Source organism: Salvelinus fontinalis, chromosome 18, assembly GCF_029448725.1.
Source record: "Salvelinus fontinalis isolate EN_2023a chromosome 18, ASM2944872v1, whole genome shotgun sequence".
NCBI lineage: Eukaryota > Metazoa > Chordata > Actinopteri > Salmoniformes > Salmonidae > Salvelinus > Salvelinus fontinalis.
In genome coordinates, this window is record NC_074682.1 from 27093206 (window position 1) to 27114348 (window position 21143).

Below are 21143 nucleotides of genomic sequence, written 5' to 3' on the forward strand. Positions count from 1 at the left end.
CCAGCCATGACCAGCCAGAGCCGTCAGCCAGCCATGACCAGCCAGAGCCTTCAGCCAGCCATGACCAGCCAGAGCCGTCAGCCAGCCATGACCAGCCAGAGCCGTCATCCAGCCAGGATCCGCCAGAGCCGTCATCCAGCCAGGATCCGCCAGCCAGCCAGGATCCGCCAGCCAGCCAGGATCCGCCAGCCAGCCAGGATCCGCCAGCCAGCCAGGATCCGCCAGAGCCAGCCTGCCAGGATCCGCCAGAGCCAGCCAGCCAGGATCCGCCAGAGCCAGCCAGCCAGGATCCGCCATCCAGTCCGGTGCTGCCTCTCAGTCCGGAGCTGCCCCTCAGTCCGGAGCTGCCCCTCATTCCGGTGCTGCCCCTTAGTCCGGTGCTGCCCCTTAGTCCGGTGGGGTTAATTTGGAGGGTGGCCATTTGGAGGAGGCTACCAAAGCGGGTATTGACAATGGTGGAGTGGGGGCCACGTCCTGCACCCGAGCCGCCGCCATGATGGGGCCCACCCCGGACCCTCCCCTTTCTGTGTCAGGTTTTGCGGCCGGAGTCCGCATCTTTGGGGGGAGGGTACTGTCCCGCCCTGGCTTTAGTATTCTTTGTTTTCTTTATATTTTTTAGTTAGGTCAGGGTGTGACATGGGGAAGGTATGTGTTTTTGTATTGTCTAGGGGTTTTGTATGGTAAAGGGGTCAGTGTCTTGTCTAGGTGTTTGTATGTCTATGGCTGCCTCTCAATTAGAGGCAGCTGTGGTTCATTGTCTCTGATTGAGAGACATATTTAAGGCAGTCATAGGCATTGGGGTTTTGTGGGTAATTGTCTATGTTGAACGTTTGTTGCTTGTCTATGCACTTACGTCATTTAGCTTCACGGTAGTTTGTTGTTTTGTTTAGTTTGTATTCAGTGTTCGTTTCGTGTTTTCCCTTCTCTCAATAAAAGAGAATGTATTTTGCACACGCTGCGCCTTGGTCCTCTCTCTCACCCATAGACGATCATGACACACGCACACTATCCCACTGTCCCACTCACCTACACATGTGTTGACATGGAGGGCCAGCCTGTTCTGCACTCCAGACACAGGTCATTCTGAGGCCCTGAGCATTCCTTACCTGAGTCTGGATAGCCTCGGACCAGAACCACCTGGGACAGCACTGAGTACAGCCCTGCAGTCAGGAGAGGCGAGCCAGTCCTCATCCCTCTTGAGGGGCGAAAGGGTCTGGGACTACTGTACACGTTGGCCAGCCAGAGCACCACCACACAGATAATCAATGTTATTTATAACTGCACAAGTGTGAGACCGGGACTGCATTCCTGGCTGTCGCGCAACCCCTCTCGCGGCTATTTCCCACAGATATTGTTGTCTTTTTTAAAACGTTTTTGAAATTGCAAAGTACTATTTTCCTCCTAGTGACAATATAAATTGTGATGAGAAATTCTTGTTTGTATCGAAATATATTAATTTTCATCTTTGACGTTGAAAAAAGAATGCATTATTCAGTCCATGATAGAGATTATGTTTTGGTCAATAATTATTTAGTTCATTTACATAGGCTTTCCACATTTAATTTCTACACTAATGCATAAACAGATAAGGAGAATATAATAAAATATATCTTTATTGTCCACTGGTTAGAACAGGAATTTGTCTTCTGCCTTTCTCAACACCCACAGACACACACACACACTATGAGAGGCAGCGGGTCAGCAGCAGGACAGCACCCCTGGATGGAGAGCAAATGTTGGGTGTAGAGTGCCTTGCTTAAGGGCACAATGACAGAAGATGTTACATGGGATCAGAGAGCAGCAGCCTTCCAGCTGTCAGTTCAGTTCCTTTCTTGTGTTGCCCGGCCCGGGGCTTAAAACCATGAACCTTCCAGCTGCTGGTCCGCCTCTCTAACCTCTAGGCTACTGCATATCATTCAGGTTTGTCCTATCTTGAGTTTTGATCCAGCATATATTCCAATAGGCCTTTCAGACATTTCTATCTACAAATCATGAATTAAGAGTAAAATAAAGAACAATTGTTAAACATTTCCTGTAGTCTACATAATAGTTCACACATAGAAGTCCTTCCTGAAGGTGTAGGCCTACTGTAGGTTACACACTGTGTATTGGCTCAAAACAAGCCCTCATAACATCACCAAATACAATACAAGGCTTCTACATCCAACACATTGCATGGCCACTGTATTCAGTGTGAATGTAAAGTCTGGGGTTATTGTGGTGATGATGGGGGCCGGTATTGTCTTAGTGGTTGGGGTAGATTAGATCTCAGGGTGACTGTTCTGCTGTAACGGCACAGCCTGCTATCCAGTGACAACACACTTATGAGGCAGCTCCTTAATCTGGAACCCCCCCGAGACTCTCCACAAAGTCATAAGTCCCCCAGACAGTCTCTGTGTAGCTTCCTTCAGACCCTATGTCCACCTATACCAGCCTCAGGCCCTGTGGGCCCCATGGCCAGCTCAGCAAGGAGCCCCTGGCTCTGGGAGGGCAGGTGGAACATGGGCAGCCCTTGGAACAGCTCTGGGAGACCCCTCTCACTGCTGGGGGGCTTGGCAGAATGGGCCTCAAAGTGCACCAGTAGGAAGCGCTCTCCAGCACAGCCCAGTTTGTGGTCTGCCTTGATGCAGCTCAGAGCGGCACTGAACACGTCTGCATACGGGGAGGACAAGCCCTGGAGAAGCCCCTTATCCTCCCCCTCCACCTCCTCACCCCCCTCCTCCTTCTCCACTCCCTGGACTATATTCTTTCCCTGTTGGCCCTGCTGGTCCCACTGTCGGACCCAGTCCTCTGTCCTCTCCCAGGCCGCCTGTGTCAGTACCAGTATTGCCCGGACCCCTTGACTGTCCAGGTGCTGCAGCTGGGAGTGCAGCCATGGCAGGGCCCCCAGAGAGCACAGCTCAGCCCGACTCCACAGGTCCACAGAGACACTGAAGCCCTGGGCACACAGAGAGGAACCGAGCTCACACACCAGCTCTGACACAGAGCCATCCACGTTCGGCGGGCTCAGCAGCACTATGTGTCCCCTGTTGGCTACTACAGAGGGAGGGATGGAGGGAGGGAGGGAGCGAGGGAGAGAGGGAAGGAAAGGAAAGGAAGGAGGGATATAAGGAGGGAGGGAAGAAATGGAGGGAAGGGAGTGCAGGACGGAAGGAGGGAGGGAGGGAGGGAGGGAGGGAGGGAGGGAGGGAGGGAGGGAGGGAGGGAGGGAGGGAGGAGGAAAGGAGGGAGGGACGGAAAGAAGAAAGGAAGGAGGGAATGAGGGAAGGAGGGAGGGAGGCAAAGGGCATGGGGAGTTAGAAACATTCATTTTCCATTGTTTTGTCAATGATTATTGCTAGATGAATATGTATCTTCTTTATTTTCAGATTGTATATTTGGAGTATGAGAAACCTGCTTACGTCGACCACACTCCTCCTTGTACCATTCCCATGCCCACCCTGTTGGAGAGACAGAAATGTGATGTGAAACACACTGACATGGTTCTGTAACACAGAGTCTCCTGTGTCATTTCAAGTAAGAGTTGTTTGTCCTTTACAAAAAGCCCTGGGCCATTGTCCACCCACAAAATTCCTAACTGTAATAAACACCCACAAGTCAGTCAGAGACACATGAATGGAGCTATTGAGAGGAAGGGGAATCTGGGACATTGAGGAATACATGTAGTATAGGAAAGATCTCCATTCTCTTTCTCTAAATGTTTTATATTTTTTCAATCTTGTCTCTTCGCTGCAACTCCCCAACGGGCTCGTGAGGCGAAGGTTGAGTAATGCGTCCTCTGAAACATAACCCACCTAACCACGCTTCCTAACACCCGCCCACTTAACCCGGAAGCCAACCGCACCAATGTGTCAGAGGAAACACAGTTCAACTGACGATCAAGGTCAGCCTGCAGGAGCTACAAGGAGTCGCTAGAGCGTGATGAGCAAAGTAAAACCCCCGTGGTCAAACCCTCCCCTAACAACACTGGGCCAATTGTGCGCCGTCCTATGGGACTCCCAATCAAGGCTGGTTGTGATGCAGCCCGGGATCAAACCCTGGTCTGTAGTGACACCTCTAAGCACAGCGATGCAGTGCCTCAGACCGCTGCGCCACTCGGGGGGCACTCTAGCTCGACATGTTGATCTCCTTTAAAACTACTCCTTTCTCTCTATTAAGACTGATTTGGTGGGAGGCAGAGAGCACATCTGTGGTGAGAAGAGCCTAGCACTCACTTCACCACAGTGTAACACAACACAAACCTAACACAAGTTTAACACTTTTGGACTCTTTTTGTCTCTACACACAGTGCCTTTGCATGTGTGTAGTTGGGGAGAAGGACCAGAGTGACTCACGTTTCAGTTTACCATGCAGGAAATATAGACAAATTGCTGCTAGGACAGCCAGCATCAGGGAGAGCAGGACCAACAGACTCCAGCGCCAGTGCCACCAACTGGCTGAGAGGGAGAAGTAAAGACATGATTATTTTCCAATCCTCCTAGAATTTCTTACCAGCTTCCCTAATGTGAACATGTATTTTATTGAGTATACAAATAAATACTTTATTGATGATACAGATTTGAACATAACAGCCATCTTTTTAAACACCAAAAATCTGTGGCCAGGAAATCTAACTTGTATTAGTTTCAGTAGGATCCATATCAACTTTTATAATGATATCTCAGCCCTCTCCTAAAATACTCACAGTCAATGGGACAGAAGGGGCCAAGCTCACTGTTCTTCCCGTTTACCTTAACCTGGTGGGACGGAGACCCCCCCCCCCCCCCCCCCCACACACACACACGCACACGCACACGCACACACACACACACACACACACACACACACACACACACACACACACACACACACACACACACACACACACACACACACTTAACATAAGATGAGCTCTCATCATGATATGACAGGATCCCAGTTCAATACTGGGGAACAACGAGAGTCAACCTGTAGAAGTGTCTTACCATCACACAGAGATCAAGGCCAAGTACGACATCCTCAAACACACCGGGCATCAGCTAAAACATAAAACAAATGTATCAATCATTCAATCAAATTAAGTCTTATTCATATCTCACCAGACCATAAAAAAGCCACAAGTAAAAAACAAAAAACAAACAATTGCTACAGATGATGACAGTAACGTTATATCCCAACAACGAAAAGGTCACTAAAGACGCACCAATAAAAGCAGAAAAAATTATCGAAAGCATCAATCAAATGGTTGGATATATGTACCCAGTGTCCCCTGCTGTTTTCCCTCCATATGTCATCTGACAGACGCTGCCTAAAGGCAACCAGCTCTGTGCACTTGTCCATGTCCAAGCCTTTCTCTTTCTGGCAGGGCCACACTTCTGCCTCCACCCTACAGGGGGCAGTCAGGTTCCAGGATAGCATGGCACCACCATTGTTCATTTGGCCCTGCACCACAGATACTGACACATTCTCCCATACATTCCTCTGCAACAGCTCTGGTGGAGAGACATAAAGGTTTAATATACCATACTCTCTAGTGGAGTTATAGATGCAATGGGAATCAACTTCATGGCCCACATTCATTATTGTCATAGTGTAACACAGGTGTAACAAGAAGAATGCTGTATGGTTCTTCTCTTACCGGTGTGGTTTCTAAAGGGACAGCTAATAGATCGATGAGACCTCTCATCTCCTTTATTCCACCACACCTGAAACACACACACACACACACACAACCAATTAGCACACCTGAAACACACACCCCTATTAACACACACTGATTAATACCCACCTGAAACACAGACACAATTAACACACACCTGAAACACACACACACCGATTACTAAAAAACACACACAGAAACAGAGAGCAACACAAAAGGGATAACCTTGTCTCTTACACTGAGTTGGATGTGTCTAGTAACAGCACTACTGACAAAAGTACTGTAGGCCTAATCCAGATTGAGATTCTGAGTGGCGCAGTGGTCTAAGGCACTGCATCTCAGTGCAAGAGGTGTCACTACAGACCCTAGTTCAAATCCAGGCTGTGATTGGGAGTGCCATAAGGCGGTCCACATTTGGCCCAGCGTCGTCTGGGGTAGGCTGTCATTGTATATAAGAATTTGTTCTTAACTGACTTGCCAAGTTTAATTTTAAAAAATGGTAAGGGAAAATAAAATCAGTACCTGGAAGCACATGCAGGGGGTGACAGAGTGCAGTGGAACTGTACTCTCCTTACAGGTCTGTAAGACAACAAGCAACATGCTATCACTGGGAAGGGTGAAAGTCTGAGAAAATCGTTGCATATTAACTGAGTTTAAATGAACACCAAGTACAACACTGACCCTGCACACTCCGTTATCTTCATGTTGTAGGCACATTTCCAGTGGGTAGGGGCTGTCATCTGCCGTGTTGACTTGCAGCCTCACCTCATGACTTTCCTGATCAATCAGAGTGCTGAAACTGGGGACTGACAGACACACTGGCCAATTACAGAGCAGAAAAATGTCTCTTTCTCTCTTCAAATAAACCAGAATCATATGGAAAAACAGAACAAATGGCCACGGACAAACTATTCAAAACTATTCAACTACTTTAATTATACACTAACCCTAACTCTAGTCTTAACCCTTACTCCAACTCTAATCCTTGGTATAGCCCTAGACAAGAGGTTGCATTTCAACAGGGAGGCAATCGATAATCAAATTAGCATAATACAAAAATCCCCATAAAAATCGTTCCGTTTTTGCATTGGATGCATCACAATTCACCGCATCCGCCTATGTCGCACTTACACATCTGCGGTGAAAGGTAACAGATCATAGGAGGTGTTTGTCAGACCATGAGACATCCCGAAAATCGGTCTTCTCAGAAAATCGTATGTAGCGTCCAAACTATTATGACCCCTATATGGAAAGATGAGACTCTCACGAACACGATGGTGTTCTCCATTTTGCTCTACATCCCCGAAAATCGTCTGAAGGGGACTGAAGTGGTCTGAAGTCAGTACAGCCGATCTGTAGCGTCCGAACAGTGTGGGCTACACACTAATTTGACTCCACTATGCAAAGGTGAGACTCTCATGAACACGTACATGTCGGTTTTGTCAAAAGAGTCATTTGAAGGTCCCCCAGTACCAAAAATATTAGCACCCTTTTTTAACATAATGCACCATAATGCACCACAATATAAAAATCACAAATTCAACCAGTTTGAATAGGGAAAAGGACTCATTCTCCTGTTTTGTATCGCTGTGTGTACCGCAATGAGCAAGAAAACTAGATCATTATCTGAGGAGATCAGCCAAGCATGGACAATCTCAAGGCTACAAGTCCATCTCCAGAGACCTTGATGTTCCTGTTTCCACCATACGTAATGTTATCAATAAGTTTTAAGACCCATCCCACTGTAGCCAACCTCCCTGGACATGGCCGCAAGAGAAAACTTTGAAGATTGCAGCGAAGGATTGTTCGAATGGTTAGGAAAGGACCTCGATCAACTGCCACACAGACCTTCAGACACAAGCTGACCTTCAGACACAAGGTACATCAGCTTCAACTCGCACCATTCGTTGCCAACTCAATGAAAGGGGGTTATATGGTAGGAGACCCAGGAGGACCCCACTGCTGAGAGAGAGACATAAGAAAGCCTGACTGCAATTTCCCAAAACACACCTGAACATGTCAACATCCTTCTGAGGGAATGTCCTGTGGACAGATGAGACCAAATTAGAGCTTTTTGGTAAAGCACACCATCTCTATGTTTACAGTGAACAAAATTAGGCCTTAACAAAAAATAACACCTTCCATAGAGTCAAACATGGAGGAGGTTCAGAGATGTTTTGGGGTTGCTTTGCTGCCTCTGGTACTGGGTGCCTTGAATGTGTGCATGGTATCATGAAATTTGGAGAATATCAAGGCATCCCTAGACTTCTGGTGCTCGCTTCGCGTTTCTCGGAAACTATGCAGTATTTCGTTTTTTTATGTATTATTTCTTACATTGTTACCCCAGGAAATCTTACGTTTTATTACATACAGCCGGGAGGAACTATTGGATAAAAGAGCAACGTCAACACACCAACATTGTGGCCTTCTGAAGGTCATTTTGCAGGGCTCTGGCAGTGCACCTCCTTGCACTAAGGCGGAGGTACCGGTCCTGCTGCTGGGTTGTTGCCCTCCTACGGCCTCCTCCACGTCTCCTGATGTACTGGCCTGTCTCCTGGTAGGGCCTCCATGCTCTGGACACTACGCTGACAGACACAGCAAACCTTTTTGCCACAGTTCGCATTGATGTGCCATCCTGGATGAAATGAACTACCTGAGCCACTTGTGTGGGTTGTAGACTCCGTCTCATGCTACCACTAGAGTGAGAGCACCGCCAGCATTCAAAAGTGACCAAAACATCAGCCAGGAAGCATAGGAACTGAGAAGTGGTCTGTGGTCACCACCTGCAGAATCACTCCTGTTTTGGGGGGTGTCTTGCTAATTGCCTATAATTTCCACCTTTTGTCTATTCCATTTGCACAACAGCATGTGAAATTTATTGTCAATCAGTGTTGCTTCCTAAGTGGACAGTTTGATTTCACAGAAGTGTGATTGACTTGGAGTTACATTGTGTTGTTTAAGTGTTCCCTTTATTTTTTTGAGCAGTATATATATATATATATATATATATATATATATATATATATATATCCTGATCTTTCTTATATCTCTCAGATATAGAACACACACTTCAGAAAAAAAATCCTTTTGAATATTTTGGGGGGGCTATCTGTTCCATGTAGTGAATCTGTTATTCAATCCGTTTGTAAGGGCTAGTAGCAGGAAGGCCAAAAATCTTTTTTCATCAAATTATTTTGAAATATATACAAAATATATATACTTTAAGGGGTCTTACAATTCTAAATCAAATAGCTAAATGATCCTTGGTATGACCTTCTTAAAACAATTCCATATAGCTTAGTAGAACCCCCTCCCCCGGCTTAGGCAGGGCTTAGACTCTTATGGGTTAATCATCTATTGAGGACGATCGATTAAAGTGAGACCAATATTAAAGTAAGACCAATATATCTGCACACAGGACTCAGGAGATGTAATAACCATAGAATTAGAATGAGTAGAATAGAAATGGAACCTGATTGAATGCTGTACAGTGCTTTCTGATTTTACTTCTTGCTTTACTCCTATGGTTACACTCCTGACTAGATACCCATTCTAGTAATTCTATTTATATGGTAATAACAACATAGGAACCATAGAAACAAACAAATGTAGAACATAGAGCATGTAACTCACCGTCACACTCTTCTACAACCCCCTGTGCAGCAGATGAGCACACTAAGGGAAGATAGGACAAATAATTATCAGATCTCAAAATTTCAGAGGATCAATTACTAATAAATATGTATTGACAGTCAAAGCAATTACATAAAATGTTAGATCACTATGGGAAATGCAATACCTTCATCCACTGAGGGAAGCACCACTTTAGAGTGGTTGGAACAAACATACACAGTCACCTGACTGTTGAAGGACACTGCATTATCTTTAAGCAGCAGTGACAGCCATGCCTGCTGGGTGTATATGAACATAGAAATGAATCACAAAACACACACACACATGCACCTACGCATGGACACACACAGACGCACACACACACACACACACACACACACACACACACACACACACACACACACACACACACACACACACACACACACACACACACACACACACACACACACACACATACACATGCAGGCATGCGCACACGCACACACACACACACACACACACACACACATACACATGCAGGCATGCGCACACGCACACACACACACACACACACACACACACACACACACACACACACACACACACACACACACACACACACACACACACACACACACACACACACACACACACATATGGAATGTACCTTGGATGTAGCTTGCCCATCCAGAGCAGCAAGGATCACTGTGAACTCCAGAATCTTGCAAATGTCCATTGCTAGCTCTGGTACGTTGTAACATACATTCACATATGATGCTGAAACACAGAGAACCCAGTAGGCTGCAGGAGTGAGAATAGCATGACTTACTGACACAAGATGAGAGTATTTTAAATAAACCATGCGTTACAAGCTAATACGGGTGCACTCTACCAAACTGTTGTCTTTATCAATTTTAACAGCAGCATAAAAAATGGGGTTTAGAGGGTTCACACAACCTGTCTGGTGGTTTCTGAGCTGGATGTCAAGGTGAATGTGTAGGCAGGGTCTGCATGCTGTGCCCTGTCTGCAGCACAGCACTGGCTGCACCTTCAGACCCATGTCATCGACAGGACACTTTGAGATCAGAACCACAGCACCTGCCTTCACTGTGCAGTTAGAGAGACCCTGATGAGAAACAAGGTAAACAGTCACTACACAACTACCGTTGTTGTATGCAGTATTATACTCTATTCATCCATACATACACAGTAACTACATACCTACATACCATAACTAAGTACCCTACTGTGTTCAACCCAGTGACGTGCAGTCAGGGTAGGCAAGTTAGCCAGTGCATATCCTGTGATAATCAAATCAAAATAACTGTTGTGAAAATCCAAATAAAAAATATAATAAAAAATACATTTTCACAACAACAAACAAATATCTAATGTTTTCTCTCAATGATTCTGGTGGTTTGTACGCTGAAAATACCAACATTTGCGAAAACTACATAAGAAACACTCAGGAGAGGTGCCAGGGTATGCATCACTGATTGCCAGATGCAGTGCCTACCTTCCCCTTCATTGAAACGCATTCAAATCACATTCCTAACTCTTTTCACTGCTGATGGAAAGAGCAAGCACTGTATATTACCTATGGTGCTAGCTACATTCATTTCATTGAGCAAATTTCATAGTTTGCACATGCATATTGCCTTAAAAATGTTTTTGTATATCAGAGATAGTCACCTCTTCCTCTCTGTGGATATGCAGTGCTTATGGTTGTGTTTACATAGTTTGCCACTGTCATTAATGAAGTTAACTTGCTAGCATACACAATAACCTGACAAAATGGATATCATCCAGAAGGATAGATTAATGGATGTAATTTACAAGCCTTAAAGCATTTTCCTTCGCAATTAGCAGGTCAGTGTTGAACGAACATGACAAAAACTGGTTTATTACAAATGTGTAAAACATATGTAACTTGCTCCATCATTATCAGTCGCATGGACCACAACATACATTTCACTTTTTAGGGATAGGGGGCAGCATTTTCACTTTCGATTAATAGCGTGCCCAAATTGAACTGCCTCATACTCTGTCCCAGATGCTAATATATGCATATTAGTATTACTATTGGATAGAAAACACTCTGAAGTTTCTAAAACTGTTTGAATTATGTCTGTGAGTATAACATAACTCATATGGCAGGCAAACGTCCAAACAGGAAGTGGAAATTCTGAGGCTGGTTGTTTTTCAACTCATCGCCTATTCAAATCCCAGGAAGATATGGATTTGTTTAAACTTCCTACGCCTTCCAATAGATGTCAACAGTCGGTAGAACGTTGAATGAAGTTTATACTGTGTTGTGGGGCCGGATGAGAGGGGAATGAGTTAGTGGTCTGGCAGATTGCCAGTTCCTGGTCATGCGCATTCCTCATGATATCGCCTTGCGCTCCATAACTTCTACAGACAGGAAGGAATGCTCCGGTTGGAACGTTATTGGATATATATGATGACAACATCTTGAAGATTGATTCTCTACTTAGTTTGACAAGTTTATTCGACCTGTGATATAACTTTTTTATGTTTTCGTCCGACGTTATGCGTGACTTGCACGAGCGTTTGGATATGTGTACTAAACGCGCTAGCAAAAGTAGCTACTTGGACATAAATAATTGACATTATCGAACAAAACAACAATTTATTGTCGAACTAGGATTCCTGGGAGTGAATTCTGATGAAGATTATCAAAGGTAAGGGAATATTTATGATGTAATTTGTATTTCTGTTGACTCTAACATGGCGGAGAATGTTGTTTTTATCTGAGCGCCGTCTCAGATTATTGCATAGTGTGCTTTTTCCCGTAAAGTTTTAAAAAAATCTGACACAGCTGTTGCATTAAGAACAAGTGTATCTTTAATTATATGTAAAACATGTATCTTTCATCAAAGTGTATGATGAGTATTTCTGTTATTAGATGTGGCTCTCTGCAATTTCTCCGGATATTTTGGAGGCATTTCTGAACATGGCGCCAATGTAAACTAAGATTTTGGGATATAAATATGCACATTATCGAACAAAAAATATATGTATTGTGTAACATGATGTCCTATGAGTGTCATCTGATGAAGATCATCAAAGGTTAGTGATTAATTGTATCTCTATTTCTGTTTTTGTGAATTCTATCTTTGGCTGGGAAAATGGCTGTGTGTTTTTGAACTTGGTGGTGATCTAACATCATATGTTGTGTTTTCGCTGAAAAGCATTTTTTAAATCGGACACGATGGGTATATTAACAAGATGTTTATCTTTCATTTGCTGTATTGGACTTGTTAATGTGTGAAAGCTACATATTTCCAAAAAATATTTTAGAATTTCCCGCACTGCCTTTTCAGCGGAATGTTGTGGGGGATTTCCGCTAGCGGAACGTGTGTCCTAGAAAGGTTAAGCTATATATACTGTAGAAAAGAGAAGATTTTAAGCTTCATTACGATATCAAACATGTGTATCAACTGTCAAAACTCTGATTAGCTGTTAAGAGAAAATCCTCCCAGAAATGTGCTGTAATTTTTCAGTACAGGCTTCCTTCTTTTCATTCTGTCAATTAACCTGTTTGGGCTGCAGGGGCAGTATTGAGTAGCCAGATAAAATGTGCCCATTTCAAACGGCCTCGTACTCAATTCTTGCTCATACAATATGCATGTTATTATTACTATTGGATAGAAAACACTCTCTAGTTTCTAAAACCGTTTTAATTATATCTGTGAGTCAAACAGAACTCATTTGGCACAAACTTCCTGACCAGGAAGTGGAAAGTCTGAAATTGAGGCTCTGTTTTTCTTCCTGCCTATACATGGGCATGAAACGTAAGAGTCTACGTGCACTTCATAGACCTTCCCCTGGATGTCAAGATGCTGTGAGAGAAGAAATATCGTGTTTATCTTGGTCTGACGTGGAATACAGGCTCTTTGTATGACGTGTCCCTCATTTCCGGTACTCTGAGGAGCGCGCGGTGGACAGTGGGATTGCCTTCTGTTTAGCTGCCGTTATGGACGACTACTATCTCCGGCTTTGATTTTATCTGATACATGTGACCATATCATCGTAAAGTACGTTTTTTTAATATAGTTTAATCAGATTATTGAAATTTTTTCAGAAGTTTTGCCGTGTTCCGTTCTCTGACTTTGTTGACGATGAAGCGATTCGTGCCACCCGGCTAGCGCGCGTGCTAAATGAAGAGGGAAAGTGTCCGTTCTAATTCCAAACAACAACTTTTCTGGACAAAGGACACCTTGTCCAACATTCTGATGAAAGATCAGCAAAAGTAAGAAACATTTTATGATGCTATTTCATATATCTGTCGAACATGTTGTACTAGTCGCCGACGGCCAACGTTTGGGTACTCTAGCTATTCCGAAGCTGCATATCGTAATGAAGTTATTTTTTTGAATTCTAACACTGCGATTTTATTAAGAGCTAATGGATCTATCATTTCTATACAACATGTATTTTTTAGTTATGTTTATGAATAGCTATTTGGTCAGAATATGTGTCAGAAAAAGTGTCAGGAAAAATCCGGACGTAGTGGGGAAAAGTAGCTAAGTTAGCACACGGTGTAACCATTGATTTCAGCTCTAAATATGCACATTTTCGAACAAAACATAAGTGTATGTATAACCTGATGTTATAGGACTGTCATCTGAGGAAGAAAATCAAGGTTAGTCAAAAATTATATGTGTTTTGCTTGTTTGTTACGATCGCTTACTTTTGCTACTGGGAAATTGCTTGTGTTTTTGGCTATTGTGGTGAGCTAATATAACGCTATATTGTGTTTTCGCTGTAAAACACTTGATAAATCGGAAATATTGTCAGGAATCACAAGATGCCTCCCGCTGCCACGTGCCTCCTCCATTTTTGGGGTAATACTGTATTCAGTTGGTTGTACTCTTGGATTGAGCAGACCTTCCCATACAATTCTGAACTCCATGAAAGACATAACTCTACCATTACAATTTCCAATATAATGTAAGAACAAAATACCCTTTTCAAACATCTTTCCCATAAATACAGGTATTTTATCAACCAGCATATTTGAGTTCAGCCATAATATTTGTTGTAATATTTGTTCTGTCTTTTCAGGGGGATGAAATTGAAATTGTAGCCAGCTCTGCAAAATGCTTTTTGAAAAAGTGAGATACTTTGAAAAAAGTATAATTTTCAATTAATCGAAAATGAGACATGGCAATCTGCACAAAGGCAAATGGCAATTTTTAAACAATGGATGAGCTTTTCTTAGTAATATGCTGGAAAACCATTTAGGGTTCAAGTAAAACTTTTGAATAAGTGAAGCTTTTAGAGAGAGGTTTAGTGCTTTTCTATTTAATAATCTCAACCCACCCAATTCATATTCATTATATAGATAGGCACACTTTATTTTGTTTGGTTTAGCGTTCCAGATAAAATAAAATATTCTTTGCTCATATGATTTGAAAAAATGTATCATCAGGAGTAGGCAGCGCCATAAGTAAGTGAATAAACTGAAATATGACTAAGGAGTTAATCAGGGCAATTTTTCCATAAATAGACAGATATTTACCTCTCCATGTTTTCTATTGAAATTAATTTTGGAGAGCTCATTTATATATTTTGTGATATGAATACCAAGTATGTCTACTTCACCATCAGCCCATTTTATAGGTAAACTGCAGGGTAATGTAAAAGTTGTATTTTTTAAAGATCCAATACGCAATATTGTACACATCATAGTTAGGTTTTAGTCCAGAGAGTCCAGAAAAGTTCTCTTCAATGAGACATTGCAGGGATCTAGCTTGCGGACTTAATATAAAACTTCGTTGTTAAGCCTTGGATTTCTAATCCTCTAATGTTGTGATTGGATCTGATTTTAATAGCTAGCATTTCGATGGCCAAAACAAATAGATATTGTGACAGCAGACACCCTTGTTTAACTCCTATTGACAATTGAAAACTCTCTGAGAAGTAGCCACTATTTACTATTTTACCCCTAGGGTTGCTATACATTACTTTTACACATTTTATAAGAGAATCACCGAAATGTTTCAAATTCAGGCATTTATAAGTAAATTCCAGTCTTTCGTTATCAAAGGCCTTTTCAAAATCAGCTATAAGTACCAGGCCTGGCCTCTTAGATGTTTCATGATGTTCTATTATTTCTAGTAGTTGTCGTATATTATCTCCAATGTATCATCCATGTAAAAAACCTGTATGATCAATATGAACAATACCTGGTAAAACCTTTTTAATTCTGAGTGCTATGCATTTTGCTAGTATTTTTGCATCACAACATTGAAGTGTAAGAGACCTAGATAGACTGGATCTTTATATTTGCCATCTGGGTCTTGTTTTAATAATAGTGAAATCAGACCTTCCTGCTGAGTACATGATAGACCACCATTTATATAGGAGTAGTTAAAACAAGCTAACAATGGAACAATCTAACAACTAAACAAAAGGATTAGGGTTAGTGGTTAGAGAATTAGGTCAGTAACCGAAAGGTTGCTGGATCGAATCCCCGAGCTGACATGGTAAAAATCGGTCATTCTGCCCTGAACAATGCAGTTAACCCCCTGTTAACCCATCATTGTAAATAAGAATTTGTTCTTAACTGAATTGCCTAGTTAAATGAAGGTTAAAAAATAAGATAATGTAGTATATTGATATACCTCTGTTGGTATGCCATCAAGCCCTAGGGATTTTCCAGACTGAAAGGATTTAATAGCCTCAAAAAGTTATTCCTCTGTAATTTGGCCTTTGCACGGATCTTTCCGTACATTTGTTAATTTTCAAAAATGTTTATTATTTGGAAAGAATTCAACGTTTTTTTCTTTTGAGGCACACTTTCTCTGTTCCGTTCCCATCTCTGTCTTTCCTCTCACTCATTTCTGTCTCAGACTCCTTAACTCTCTCCCTCTCTCTCTTTTTCTCTCACACACACCTTGATTGTTGACCTCTCGTTATCATGATCATTCGTTTATTACCTTTGAGCAGGTGAAGTGTTCACTCTTATAGTCAAGCATTTCCAACTCCAAAGCTGAAGCGAAAATCTGGATCAAGAGAAGGATTGCAAGCGACCACCACAAAAGCATTGTTTTCATAATTTTCCTCAAATTTGACACATTCAGAGGTTTGTACCACTTGGATCCTCAAGCACTTGTTTTCTTCATCTGTGATTATCAACTGGTGTCAGATATGTCCACACACAACCCCATCAGCACGCCTCTGTGTTTCTGCCGTCACATGGAAAACAAGTTGAGCAAGTCCTAAAATCAAGTTGAGCAAGTCCTATTTCCTGGCATTGAGCTTTGTTAGAAGTCTAGACTGATGCCAACTTCCTGATGTCAGACACCAGCCTGTGTTGAAGAATTGAGGGGATTACCTGAGGGAAACAGAGAGAACAAAGTGCTGCCTGTAAACTAAGATTAGATAGACATTTGTGACATGCCTTGCTCAATTTCAACTGGTACAGTAAAAATGAATGACAGCCTAGCCATGATAGAATGAGAGAATAGCCTACAGTTGTGTCAAGTTGGCTGGATGTCCTTTGGGTGGTGGACCATCCTTGATACACACAGGAAACGTATGAACGTGAAAAACCCAACAGTGTTAGAGTTCTTGACACAAACCGGTGCACCTGGCACCTACTACCATACCCCATTCAAATCTCAATCTTTTGTCTTGCACATTCACCCTCTGAATGGCACACATACATAACCCATGTCTCAATTGTCTCAAGGCTTAAAATATTTCTTTAACATGTCGTCTCCCCTTCATCTACACTTATTGCAGTGGATTTAACAAGTGACATCGATAAGCGATCATAGCTTTCACCTGGATTCTCCTGGTCAGTCTATGTCATGAAAAGAGCAGGATTTCTTAATGTTTGGTACACTCAGTGTCTATCATATGTAGGATGTTATTCTAATCAGCGGTTACATGAGCATACATGTGTAATACTTACAGCATAGATATTTTATCTTCACTTCCATCTGCCAGAGTATATTACATTCCTTGATTGAAAAAGCTACATATCTACACAGTAAGGGAATACCGTGATTATGTATCCTGTCAAATCCAACAGTTTCATTGTTAGTGTGCTCTGTCAATGCCAGGTAACTGGTATTTGGTAGGTTGAGTCATGTGGTGAATGTCTCTCAACCATGGCATGATCCCTCCCCTCTGTGTCCTTGTCCAGCCCCCCCCCCGTGTCCGGGCCCCCCCCCCCCCCCGCCCCTCGACAGACACACACACTCTCACTCACTCTCTCTCTCTCACACACACAAACAACACCCATACTCCCGAGTTTGGCGCAGCGGTCGAAGGCATTGCATCTCAGTGCTAGAGGCGTCACTACAGACCCGTGTTCGATTCCAGGCTGTATCACAACGGGCCGTGATTGGAAGTCCCATAGGGTGGCGCACAATTGGCCCAGCGTCATCCGGGTTTGGCCGGAGTAGGCCGTCATTGTGAAATAAGAATTTGTTCTTAACTGATTTGATAAAAATAATTTGAAAAACACACACATTACAACCCAAAAAGCAGTGACATAAAACCCATGGTAATAGACAAGGCAACGCAGCAGTAATATCCAGCAGGAACCCTGCTTGTTTATTGTGGTAAAACTTTAACTAATGTACCCAGACGGATCAAAGTCTATATCCTTGGCTGTGTGTGTGTGTTATCAGTTAGGTATAAATCCAATGTAAAGCCTGTCAAGCATGTGTCTGTCTGTTAACATACTGTACGCTTAGTCATGTCAAGACCCACAGAAGAGTCTACAATTAGATTGTAGATTTAGTGAAAATATCAGTGATACTGTACGTAGTGGTTCAAGGCACAGTTTTCCTGTTCAGTTTGTTTCCTTCAGCAGGGTGTCCTGTAAAATGTATTAGTCACCTTACTTCAAGAGAACCATTACAGAAATGCATTCCTGGATTGCTTAATAGCTTTTCCCTGGTGGCGATGATACACACATGACTTCTAAGATCATACAATACACAGCTGACAAAATTATGGTTAGCTGTAAATAGAGAATGTTTAATGTCCATGCTATGAACATGGTGACCCACCACCTCCCAGACCCACCCAGTGCAAACAGCCATTGACCTCACCGTGTAAATGGAAGTTAGAGAGTGAAAAATAAATGAAAATGCACAGCATACACACTGTGTGTGTGTGTGTGTGTGTGTGTGTGTGTGTGTGTGTGTGTGTGTGTGCGTGTGTGTGTGTGTGTGTGTGTGTGTGTGTGTGTGTATTGAAGAGTGTGGAATGCAACACAAAAGTTGTCACTGTTCAAAAAATGATACATTTATTCAACAATGAATATGGTACAGGACAATTTAGCTGTGTTATTATGTGAACTCGTTGGACTCTATAAAGAAACCTCAGGCTTTATTGTTTCTCTTCTTAATTCTAGAACAGAATTACTGTATGTATAGTGTTGATTAGTTGGTGATGGGAGCAACTACATGGTCAGTTAGAGTTGTGTGACGGTGAAGTCAGCTAGCTCGCCCTGTAGGGCAGACTGAAGAGGCAGCAACCAGCATGCCACGGTGGGGGCAGAGCGAACGCTGAGATCCACAGCAGAGTCCCTACAACACACACACACACACACACACACACACACACACACACACACACACACACACACACACACATACACACACACACACACACACACACACACACACACACACACACACACACACACACACACACACACACACACACACACAACAAGGTTCTTTGCATAAACAGAACACTCCAGTTTCCCTAACTATTCTCACAGAACTATACAATCAAACAGAATCATCAAAATATAAACTCAATGAATACACTAAAGACACATTATTGCTGAAGATACACAGTAGTAACACACACAACCTATGGACAGTCAAGATCACTATACACACAGTTAGTTTCTGATAGAAAGTTGATCTTACCTGGAGACTTCTACTTCTTTGTCCTGAATCTTCAGTTTCATTGTTGTCCCCTGGACCTCTTCATAGGCAACAGGTGGACGGGCTGTAGAACACAGTACAAATACTGTCACCATGTATTCAAATGGACAGTATGAGCAGGTGGTCCTCTGTAGCTCTAATCAAATCAAATCAAATGTTATTGGTCACATACACATGTGACACACGGGTGTTAATGCGAGTGTAGCGAAATGCTTGTGCTTCTAGTTCCGACCATGCAGTAATATCTAACAAGTAATCTAACAATTTCACAATAACTACCTTTTACACACAAGTGTAAAGGGAATTAATAAGAATATGTACATATGGATGGATGGATGAGCGATGGCCGATATGGATGAGCAATGGCCGAACGGCATAGGCAAGATGCAGTAGATGGTATAGAGTACAGTATATACATATGAGATGAGTAATGTAGTGTATGCAAACATTATATAAAGTACCATTGTTTAAAGTGGCTAGTGAAAAATTTATTACATCCAATTTTGTATTATTAAGTGGCTAGAGATTTGAGTCAATATGTTGGCAGCAGCCACTCAATGTTAGTGATGGCTGTTTCACAGTCTGATGGCCTTGAGGTAGAACCTGTTTTTCAGTCTCTCGGTCCCAGCTTTGATGCACCTGTACGGACCTCGCCTTCTAGATGATAGCGGGGTGAACAGGCAGTGGCTCAGGTGGTTGTTGTCCTTGATGATCTTTTTGGCCTTCCTGTGACATCGGGTGGTGTAGGTGTCCTGGAGGGCAGGTAGTTTGCCCCCCGGTGATGCGTTGTGCAGACCTCACTACCCTCTGAAGAGCCTTATGGTTGTGGGTTGAGCAATTGCCGTACTAGGCGGTGATACAGCCCGACAGGATGCTCTCAATTGTGCATCTGTAAAAATTTGTGAGTGTTTTTGGTGAAAAGACACATTTATTCGGCCTCCTGAAGTTGAAGAGGCGCTGTTGCGCCTTCTTCACCACGCTGTCTGTGTGGGTGGACCATTTCAGTTTGTCTGTGATGTGTACGCAGAGGAACTTAAAACTTTCCACTTTCTCCACTACTGTCCCGTCGATGTGGATACTGGGGTGCTCCCTCTGTTGTTTCCTGAAGTCCACGATCATCTCCTTTGTTTTGTTGACGTTGAGTGTGAGGTTATTTTCCTGACACCACACTCCGAGGGCCTTCACCTCCTCCCTGTAGGCCGTCTTGTTGTTGTTGGTAATCAAGCCTACCACTGTAGTGCCGTCTGCAAACTTGATGATTGAGTTGGAGGCGTGCATGGCCACGCAGTCATGGGTGAAAACGGAGTACAGGAGAGGGCTGAGAACGCACCCTTGTGGGGCCCCAGTGTTGAGGATCAGCGGGGTGGAGATGTTGCTTCCTATCCTCACCACCTGGGGGCGTCCCATCAGGAAGTCCAGGACCCAGTTGAACAGGGTGGGGTTGAGACCCAGGGTCTTGAGCTTAATGAAAAGTTTGGAGGGTACTATGGTGTTAAATGCTGAGCTGTAGTCGATGAACAGCATTCTTACATAGGTATTCCTCTTGTCCAGATGGGTTAGGGCAGTGTGCAGTGTGATTGCAATTGCGTTGTCTGTGGACCTATAGGGGCAGTAAGCAAATTGGAGTGGGTCTAGGGTGTCAGGTAGGGTGGAGGTGATATGGTCCTTCCCTAGTCTCTCAAAGCACTTCATGATGACGGAAGTGAGTGCTGCAGGGCGATAGTCGTTTAGCTCAGTTACCTTAGCTTTCTTGGGAACAGGAACAATTTTGGCCCTCTTGAAGCATGTGGGAACAGCAGACTGGGATAGGGATTGATTGCCAACTGACATTTACTCCTCAGGTGCTGACTTGCTGCACCCTCGACAACTACTGTGATTATTATTATTTGACCATACTGGTCATTTATGAACATTTGAACATCTTGGCCATGTTCTGTTATAATCTC

The 21143-nt window shown here is 43.2% G+C and overlaps 2 protein-coding genes across 5 annotated transcripts in view; both read right to left on the reverse strand.

Annotated features, from left to right (window-relative positions):
- Nucleotides 1–1595: 1595 nt before the first annotated feature.
- LOC129815235 (interleukin-17 receptor C-like) lies at nt 1596–17373 on the reverse strand. Of its 4 annotated transcripts, none has more exons than XM_055868839.1 (16): nt 17199–17373; nt 16219–16616; nt 10211–10379; nt 9921–10030; nt 9438–9549; nt 9272–9313; nt 7649–7681; nt 6320–6444; nt 6161–6217; nt 5618–5684; nt 5239–5471; nt 4965–5018; nt 4685–4736; nt 4335–4436; nt 3402–3440; nt 1596–3036 (listed from the first exon to the last, which is right to left on the reverse strand). In XM_055868839.1, the coding sequence occupies exons 2-16, from the start codon at nt 16333–16335 to the stop codon at nt 2408–2410; spliced, it is 1941 nt and encodes a 646-aa protein (XP_055724814.1). In that variant the 5' UTR covers nt 16336–16616; nt 17199–17373; the 3' UTR covers nt 1596–2407. The 4 variants fall into 4 exon arrangements, with proteins under 4 accessions (XP_055724814.1, XP_055724812.1, XP_055724811.1 ...); XM_055868837.1 differs by having other exon boundaries at nt 9438–9546; nt 9921–10054; XM_055868836.1 differs by having other exon boundaries at nt 9921–10054.
- Nucleotides 17374–18528: 1155 nt separating this feature from the next.
- Nucleotides 18529–21143, reverse strand: part of LOC129815237 (inter-alpha-trypsin inhibitor heavy chain H3-like) — a 47080-nt gene continuing 44465 nt past the window's right edge. Inside the window, exons 20-21 of the mRNA XM_055868848.1 lie at nt 19180–19261; nt 18529–18828 (exon numbers count right to left, since the gene is read on the reverse strand). Of these exons, the coding sequence (XP_055724823.1) occupies nt 18714–18828; nt 19180–19261 (197 nt within the window). The 3' untranslated portion in view covers nt 18529–18713. The remainder of the gene's footprint in view (nt 18829–19179; nt 19262–21143) is intronic.

Coding starts and splice junctions, on each gene's coding strand:
- LOC129815235 (XM_055868836.1), bottom strand. CDS start 16,335: ATGAAAACAATGCTTTTGTGGTGGTCGCTTGCAATCCTTCTCTTGATC. Junction 9,314..9,437: donor GCTTCCCTCAGTGGATGAAG/GTATTGCATTTC, acceptor ATCTTCCCTTAG/TGTGCTCATCTGCTGCACAG. Junction 5,685..6,160: donor CCCCCTGCATGTGCTTCCAG/GTACTGATTTTA, acceptor TGTGTGTTTCAG/GTGTGGTGGAATAAAGGAGA.